The sequence below is a fragment of the Bufo gargarizans genome, chromosome 11, assembly GCF_014858855.1.
Source record: "Bufo gargarizans isolate SCDJY-AF-19 chromosome 11, ASM1485885v1, whole genome shotgun sequence".
NCBI classification, from domain to species: Eukaryota; Metazoa; Chordata; class Amphibia; order Anura; family Bufonidae; genus Bufo; species Bufo gargarizans.
The window spans coordinates 91,779,852-91,789,139 of NC_058090.1; the positions used below are offsets into that span (position 1 = coordinate 91,779,852).

Genomic DNA, 9,288 nt, shown 5'->3' on the forward strand with positions numbered 1-9,288 from the left:
TAGTGTCCCAGTAATAATAATGCCCCTCTATAGTGTCCCAATAATATTAATACACCTATAGTGTCCCAGTAATAATAATGCCCCTCTATAGTGTCCCAGTAATAATAATGCCCCCCTATAGTGTCCCAGTAATAATAATGTCCCTCTATAGTGTCCCAGTAATAATAATACCCCTCTGTAGTGTCCCAGTAATAATAATACCCCTCTGTAGTGTCCCAGTAATAATAATGCGACACACCATGTCCTTTACATAGACGGGTCCTGCCATAAGGCGCTGCATCCGTGTTGTACTCCAGAAATCGTGGATCCTGCGGTGTACATGTCCACAAAACGGAGAAGACTAGGACGTGTATATTTCTGCGGGGCTGCGGAAGGTCACGGGGGAGGACAGGAGCTGATGCCACATGAGCCGTAGGCTGGAGTCACACCTGCCGGGTTGGATGATTCAGAAAGGCCGATTTCTCTCCTTCCTATCCGGCCTCTAACGAGACATACTGAAGGCTTCTCTCATATATTGGTATAAAGAATGACGGTAAAAAGGCGCAAGTTTTTGTTTTACGCTAAAATGCGCCACTTTTACGAAAAGTTCTGGATGGTGCGGACATCAGAGAAAGACCGGTGGGTGGTCCCGGTGTTCTGTCAGAAAACCTTACCTCGTCAGAATTCCTTACCCCACGTGACTTCCGTGGGTGTGCGCCTCCGCGCAAGCACAGTACAACGGTACGGCACCTCCACGCAAGCGCAGTACAGGGCATGGGTAAGTTAAAATTACAGTGAGCGTTGACTCGCGGAAGTGTGACGGGCGTGCGCTCTCAGGGGTAAGGAGATCTGACGGTCTTTTGTCTTGTTAAATCTCCTTACCCTTGCCAGCCAGCAATGAATCTAAAGCGCGCTGTGTAGTGAGGGTAAGGAGATTTTACAATCCGCGCGTGTGCAGTGTGAGGGTAAGGAGATTTAACAAGACAAAAGACCGTCAGATCTCCTTACCCCTGAGAGCGCACGCCCGTCTCGCTTCTGCGAGTCAACGCTCACTGTAATTTTAACTTACCCATGCCCTCGTACTGCGCTTGCGTGGAGGTGCAGTGCCGTAGTACTGCACTTGCACGGAGGCGCACACCCCGGAAGTCACGTGGGGTAAGGGAATCTGACGATTTAAGGTTTTCTGACAGAACACCGGTTGACTGTCTATTCTAGATTGGAGTTGCATGCGAACATGTCGCGTAACTTCCAGGGTTCTCGGTACACCAACATTTGGCATTCGAACACTAGCAGCCGCTCCACGATGCTCCTCACCCGCACATTAACCCTTCACATGAAATAAGGGATGGGACGTGCACCCGCTGTGAGTGCCTCCTCTGTGTGGACATCTGGATGATTTGATAGACCATTGCAGCGCCCTCCTGGGATATCAATGACTGAAGCGGCCTCACATTTACCTGACCGGCTGCTCCATTCTTTTCAGGGGGCTCCGCTCTCATCATAGGTGGGGGCCCCAGCGTTAGGACCCCCACCAACCCTTTTTAAAGGGGTTCTTTGGGTTCATCTTCACCTCTCTGGCTCCTATGATTTCATGCACCGATTCTCCCTGCGCAGGGCAAGGGCTTTTTTAGGGGATTCGGTGACGTACCGGGCTTAGGGTAAGCTGGGTAGAGGCTTCCGCTTAGCAGTATTCCCGGTGACGTCACCAGCACCGATGGGCGGGCTTTAGCGCTGCCCTAGCTGTTTTACATCTTTCCCATTAGTGCCGGTCACCAGGCTCACTTTTGGGCAGAAGCCTCCGCCTAGCACATGGCACAGGGCAGAGGAAGGCATTGGCGCATGAAATACCCGAACGCTGATGTCTGGGGGGCAGGAGGGGTAAGACGGGGATATGTCCGGTGCCGCACAACCCCTTTTTATGTTGTATTTAGTGTGTTCTGTTCCTAGGTCCTTTTTACCGGATGAGAAACAATCTGCACCTTTTCTATGACATGCAAAGCACCGCCAGACACTGTGAGTAGTGTTGAGCGAACTTGTGTTTTAAGTTGGGGTTATCGAAGTATCCCGTTATGGATTCCGCTACCACGGACCATAACGGAATTTAGAATCCATAACGCGATTCTTCGATAACCCTAACCCGAACTTTAGACGCCGAACTTAAAATACAAGTTCGCTCAACACTATATGTGAGCGGACTACAAGTACAAGCATGCACTGTGAATTGGGTGGTTAGCGGGTATACTTATATCTTTTGGATGGATTGGACTAAACTAATATACTTTTAACCCCTTAGGGTACCTTCACACTTGCGTTACATTTTTCCGGTATTGAGTTCCGTCCTAGGAGCTCAGTACCGGAAAAGAACTGATCAGTTTTGTCCTAATGCATTCTGAATGGAGAGCGATCCGTACAGGGTGCATCAGGATGTCTTCAGTTCAGTCCCTCTTACAGTATTTGGCCGGACAAAATACCGCAGCATGCAGTATTTTCTCCGTCCAAAAATGCCAGATCCGCCATTATTTTCCATTGAAAAAATGCATTAATGCAGGATCCAGCACCAAGTGCTCCAGAAAAACGGATACAGTTTTCCGGTCTGTGCATGCGCAGAATTTTTTAAATGTAAAAGAAAAATATCGGATCTGTTTTTCCGGATGACAAACAGAGAGACGGATCTGATGCTTCATCGCATTTGTTAGACGGATTCGCATCCGGATCAGTCTACAAATGCAATCCATTTGCACACAGATTTCCGGATCCGTCAGGCAGTTCCAGCGATGAGCGGCCCGGTGTATTGCGGATACACCACGGACGTGTGAATGGACTCTTATAGATATGATCTCTCTCTAGAATATATATAGCTGTAGATGCGTTCTATCTATAATTATTTTTCCTTATTTTTCAGGTCTTCTACTATTTATCGGCTTCACATTGATACAAAGCCATGAAGTCAATTGCGTCGCCATCGGCTCCAATATAACATTTTCTTTTAAGCCGTGCAAACTGAACACACTCTACAAGATCCATCATGATCATGTGGCCATCCACATCCCCTGCAATTACAGTTATCTTATACCTGATAAGTATGAAGGAAGGGTCAGTGTGAATGAATCCACCGGACGGGTCACCATAAGCAATATAACCAAGAGGGATGGCGGCATTTATACTCTGGAATACAGGAACGGCAATGGGCTTAGAGAATTATACCGCGATATCGGATATGAGGTTCATGGTGAGTGCACCTGACACAGCCACAGTGGTCATGTGACGTACCGACGGTATACTGCGTAGCAATGGCGCCAGGAGTAAGGCATGTGATTGCAGATGTCAGGGGAAAAAGGAGTAGGCAGTTTGATTTCAACATGCCTGATCCCATTGTTCTGCCATACGCCATCTGACAGCCGCTTACTCCCCTCGGCTCAATCAATCTGTATTGTAAAGGTTTTCTCTGCGACTGATTCAGATGATAATCAGTGAAATAAACTAAAGAACCGTTTTTCCTCCTTCTAGATCTTGTCTGGATCAAGGAGCTATCCCGGAACGACACAGGGACAACCATATCTTTTACTGTTGTCTGTGATGGAGAACCGGATGCAGTTAACTGGACCATGGATGGAGAAGACCTGAGAGACGGGAGCTGGCTGAGCCATGATAACCGGACACTCGCCGTTCCGAACAACATCACTGCCCCGTTCACAGTTCATGTTTCCAATCTAGTCAGTGCGGACAGCAAAAATATTACTCTCATAAACGGTAAGTCCTAGGAATAAAATCAGAGCAATGTCCCATAAAATTCCTTCAATCGGAAAAAAATTTAATTTAATTCCGGATTCTCAGATCTGAGAATTGTCCAGAAGACAATGAATACAAAAAGAACATTGCCTGCTACCTTCACATCTTCCCTCCTAATCAGAGACGGCCCCTTCCACCCTGGATCCTATTCCTGGCCCCCAGTATTCAGATGATCTCCCTGGTCCCTATTCCTGGCCCCCAGTATTCAGCTCATCGCCCTCTTCCCATTCCTGGCCCCCCAGTATTTAGCTGATTGCCTAGGTTACCATTCCCCCCCCCCTTCCCCAGTATTCAGCTGATTCCCATTCCTGCCCCCCCCTCCCCCACCGTATTCAGCTGATCCCCCTGGTCCCTATTCCTGGCCCCCAGTATTCATCTGGTTCCCATTCCTGCCCCCCCCCCCCTAGAATTCAGCTGATCCCCCTGGTCCCTATTCCTGGCCCCCACCATTCAGCTGATTTTTCTATCGATACAGTCGTTAACCATCTGAACAATGTTCTGATCATGATTGATAATAGTTACTTCTCAGGTACTGAATACTTTTGGTTCTGAGATGTGGTCCAAGTGGATCACCAGGAGAGGAGACCCTGGTCCCTCTTTGCCCCTAGACTAGTGGTCTGCACACCCCCTGCAATCTGAGGTATTGATGGAATGTAGCGTTTGTCACCGATCCAGGGAATAAATGTTTCTGACTGGAATACCCCTTTAATATTTTCCGAGAAGGCTGCGCGGCCCTGTTTGCCAGACTTTGGCGCTGTGTATTTTTCTTATAGCATTTTTATGTAATTACTTTTTCTGCTTCTGTCTAGATCTCAATGGAAAATCCAATCCTTTGGGGGTCGTCATGTACCCGAACATTACCAAAGTGATATGGGCCGATGGAGGAGGCTGGCCCAGCAATCAGACACTCATTCTCTCGAGGAATGTCACCAACCTCTATGTCCTGACCCCGTCAGGTAAGTTTTCTTGAGTGCAAGGCTTTACTGGGGAGCATGACGCCTGGATACTAGTGGGGTGTGAGAATGTTGTGACCATCAATGGAACCATAGAAAACAAGGCCTTCTACAGTCATGTCATTGAAAAAAATAGTTATGGCCACTCAAACACAGAGAAGCCCAAAGGAAGAAAAAAATGTATCTGGTTATTAAGTGTAAAATTCATTTATACAGAATTGTGGACTAATGTAATAAATAAATAGAAGTGATCGTTACACTTTAATTTGGGGCAGAAATCCTTTCTCAGCTAGTAACGGGCAGAAATCCTTTCTCAGCTAGTAACGGGCAGAAATCCTTTCTCAGCTAGTAACGGGCAGAAATAGTTCAGCACAATGCGCTTTCCTGGTGCGCCCAGGCAGTGTGAATGCTGCAGCACCAGGCGCAGCCTCTGCCGTATGTACAGGGCAGGGCAAACCATGTGTGCACGTGGACTGAGCGCCTAGTCTATTGTCACAAACTAATTCTATGGCATTGTCTTCTCTTGCTTTCCTGGAATCTCTTGTACTTTGTCTTCGGCAGCTGTTCAGGTAAGGTACATCCAGAACACACTTGTAAGGGGTTGTCTGGTCAACTGTATGGACGCTATAAGCTAAGGTGAACAAATACACTCAGCAGACCACCCCTTTAAAGGTATTTTCTAAGAGTTTAATATTATCTAGTCTCAGGATCGGTCATTAGTATCTGATCGGTGGGGGTCAGACTCCTGGCAGCTGGTGATCGCTGTGGTCTCTTCCTAGGCCAGTGATGTCACGTTCATTGGTCACATAGCCTGTGTGAGGCTCAGTCTCATGGAACTGAATATGCATTAGATGTGTATGAGTCAAACCTGCAGATTTATATGAGACTGATACAGATTTCAACTCTTTGATCCTTGCATGTTTGGCCAAGGATATAAACATGTACAGGTCCTTCTAAAAGAATTAGCATATTGTGATAAAGTTCATTATTTTCTGTAATGTACTGATAAACATTAGACTTTCATATATTTTAGATTCATTACACACAACTGAAGTAGTTCAAGCCTTTTATTGTTTTAATATTGATAATTTTGGCATACAGCTCATGAAAACCCAAAATTCCTATCTAAAAAAATTAGCATATCATGAAAAGGTTCTCTAAACGAGTTATTAACCTAATCATCTGAATCAACTAATTAACTCTAAACACCTGCAAAAGATTCCTGAGGCTTTTAAAAACTCCCAGCCTGGTTCATTACTCAAAACCGCAATCATGGGTAAGACTGCCGACCTGACTGCTGTCCAGAAGGCCATCATTGACACCCTCAAGCAAGAGGGTAAGACACAGAAAGACATGTCTGAAGGAATAGGCTGTTCCCAGAGTGCTGTATCAGGGCCCCTCAGTGGGAAGTCTGTGGGAAGGAAAAAGTGTGGCAGAAAACGCTGCACAACGAGAAGAGGTGACCGGACCCTGAGGAAGATTGTGGAGAAGGACCGATTCCAGACCTTGGGGGACCTGCGGAAGCAGTGGACTGAGTCTGGAGTAGAAACATCCAGAGCCACCGTGTACAGGCGTGTGCAGGAAATGGGCTACAGGTGCCGCATTCCCCAGGTCAAGCCACTTTTGAACCAGAAACAGCGGCAGAAGCGCCTGACCTGGGCTACAGAGAAGCAGCACTGGACTGTTGCATGTCATTCGGAAATCAAGGTGCCAGAGTCTGGAGGAAGACTGGGGAATGCCTGAAGTCCAGTGTCAAGTCCCCACAGTCAGTGATGGTCTGGGGTGCCATGTCAGCTGCTGGTGTTGGTCCACTGTGTTTTATCAAGGGCAGGGTCAATGCAGCCGCTATCAGGAGATTTTGGAGCACTTCATGCTTCCATCTGCTGAAAAGCTTTATGGAGATGAAGATGTCATTTTTCAGCACGACCTGGCACTTGCTCACAGTGCCAAAACCACTGGTAAATGGTTTACTGACCATGGTATTACTGTGCTCAATTGGCCTGCCAACTCTCCTGACCTGAACCCCATAGAGAATCTGTGGGATATTGGGAAGAGAAAGTTGAGAGACGCAAGACCCAACACTCTGGATGAGCTTAAGGCCGCTATCGAAGCATCCTGGGCCTCCATAACACCTCAGCAGTGCCACAGGCTGATTGCCTCCATGCCACGCCGCATTGAAGCATCCTGGGCCTCCATAACACCTCAGCAGTGCCACAGGCTGATTGCCTCCATGCCACGCCGCATTGAAGCATCCTGGGCCTCCATAACACCTCAGCAGTGCCACAGGCTGATTGCCTCCATGCCACGCCGCATTGAAGCATCCTGGGCCTCCATAACACCTCAGCAGTGCCACAGGCTGATTGCCTCCATGCCACGCCGCATTGAAGCAGTCATGTCTGCAAAAGGATTCCCGACCAAGTATTGAGTGCAGAACTGAACATAATTATTTGAAGGTTGACTTTTTTTTGTATTAAAAACACTTTTCTTTTATTGGTCGGATGAAATATGATAATTTTTTTAGATGTATGCCAAAATCATCAATATTAAAACAATAAAAGGCTTGAACTACTTCAGTTGTGTGTAATGAATCTAAAATATATGAAAGTCTAATGTTTATCAGTACATTACAGAAAATAATGAACTTTATCACAATATGCTAATTTTTTTAGAAGGACCTGTATATGGGGCCTTAAGGAGAGGTCTAATGTATATGGTCATGCAGAGATAAAAATCCACAGAAAACAGACCGCCCTCTATTGGAATATACCTCGGCTTACTGGGTGAGAACCTGCCCGGCATCCAGTTTGTGATTCACAGCGCTCCAAGATGTATGGCTACTTGTAGAAGATCTGAGACGTCCTAATCAGAGCCATGAGGTCAGCCTGAAGGACAAGCTACAGAAGTGCCCCGGAGTGGTGACCCTGGGGTGGGATCCCACTGACCGGTGACACATTTGCAGGCACCTCACTTTTGAGCACTTACACCTCTATTTGCTTTGCCTTCTGGCTATGACCACTACCGAGGAACTCCTGTAATTGGGGTCTGGGCCGTCATCACACGATGCACATCCTTACATCATTTCTTCTTCTTCACTGCGTTCACTTTGCACTTCTGTTCATCACAAGGTTGTTCAGGGTTCGGTGCCCCTAGGAGACGAGAGGTAGCCATCAGGCTCCTCATCCACCGCAGCCCCAGCTCCCTCCTCTTGGGGGGAATGGACTATGGCTTCTGGTGGATGCTGGGTAGATAACCTCAGTATGAACCAGGGTCCCTGACAACTGCAGCACCTATGGCATGGGGAGTGTGGAGGAAAGGTTTATGGGGGTCCTTTCTCCCTTTGTAGAGAGCTTGTGATGGCCCGTGTCCACCTCTATGGGAGGCATGCGGCACCAGACATGGCTGGAGACACATGCACTGATGTGTCAGTGACCACAATGTCTGTACAGCGCTGTGGAACATGCTGGTGCTATACAAGTATTGTCCTGTGTGTGCCAGGTAGCTGTTTTATAGCATGTTAGTGGCTTGTATTGGGGTGTATTATGTGTTGTATTATCCTGCACTTATTTTATCCATATCTCTTCTATTACAGAGGTAACTATACTTCTCCAGGACAGAGAGCGTAGATTGAGATTCATCATCATCCTACCAATCCTTTCCATCTCACTTCTGGCGGTGAGTTACTATTCTTCTGTATCGTTAGGGTCTAGTCTAGGAATGATGAGATGAGAAGTACAGACCCTGCATCTATTACCATTCATTTCTGTGTTAGCTGATCACTGACAATAGGGGTAGTAGTCTGATCATCCAGTCTCCACCCAGAACCTATCCAGCACTATAACCCATTGAACCTCTGTCCACCATCATCATCACAGTCCTGGCACCTACATGTCCCAGATGACAGGTCTATAGCACACGACTTGCTGTCTGAGGCTGTACAAACCATCCTGTGCTGCTGCACGCAGCTTGTCACAGGCAGAGTGCACATACCGCCCCGCTGAGATGGCGGTCAATAACCAGACACCACTTGGAGGAATTGCCCTGGCGGGGTTTATTCCCATACAGTTAAACATGACGTTTTTGGAAAGCAGAATAACCTCTTTTTTTTTTACAGCTTTCTAATCTATGTTGTGTCCCAATCACTTACCATTTTTCAAGATCTCTAATATCTGTCAGTGAATAGGAACATCCTTCTTGGTCATTCTTTTCCATCCAGAGGTTAAAAGCCTGTACAGGATCCTCACTGTTAGGGCTCATGCACACGACCGTATGTATTTTGTGGTCCGCAAAAAAACAGATCCGCAAAAAATACAGATGACATATGTGTGCATTCCATATTTTGCGGATCGGAACAGCTGGCCCTTCATAGAACAGTCCTATCCTTGTCCGTAATGTGGACAATAATAGGACATGTTCTATTTTTTTGCGGAAAAGAAATACTGCCACGGAATGCACACGGAGTAACTTCCGTTCTTTTTTTTTGCGGACCCATTGAAGGGAATGATTCTGCATATGGTCCGCAAAAAAAAACTGAATGGACACGAAAAGAAAATACATTTGTGTGCATGAG

General features: G+C 46.9%; 1 protein-coding gene across 1 annotated transcript; it reads left to right on the forward strand.

Moving 5' to 3' along the window:
- The first annotated feature begins 753 nt into the window (after positions 1 to 753).
- Positions 754 to 8,447, forward strand: LOC122921418 (pregnancy-specific beta-1-glycoprotein 9-like). The gene is made up of 5 exons (XM_044271396.1): positions 754 to 757; positions 2,882 to 3,208; positions 3,487 to 3,729; positions 4,578 to 4,724; positions 8,311 to 8,447. The coding sequence occupies exons 1-5, from the start codon at positions 754 to 756 to the stop codon at positions 8,445 to 8,447; spliced, it is 858 nt and encodes a 285-aa protein (XP_044127331.1).
- The last annotated feature ends 841 nt before the right edge of the window (positions 8,448 to 9,288 follow it).

Bases quoted from the DNA above. Each gene is read 5' to 3' on its own strand.
- LOC122921418 (XM_044271396.1), top strand. The intron at 3,209-3,486 runs GTGAGTGCACCT...TCCTCCTTCTAG, and splicing joins TATCGGATATGAGGTTCATG to ATCTTGTCTGGATCAAGGAG. The intron at 3,730-4,577 runs GTAAGTCCTAGG...GCTTCTGTCTAG, and splicing joins AAATATTACTCTCATAAACG to ATCTCAATGGAAAATCCAAT.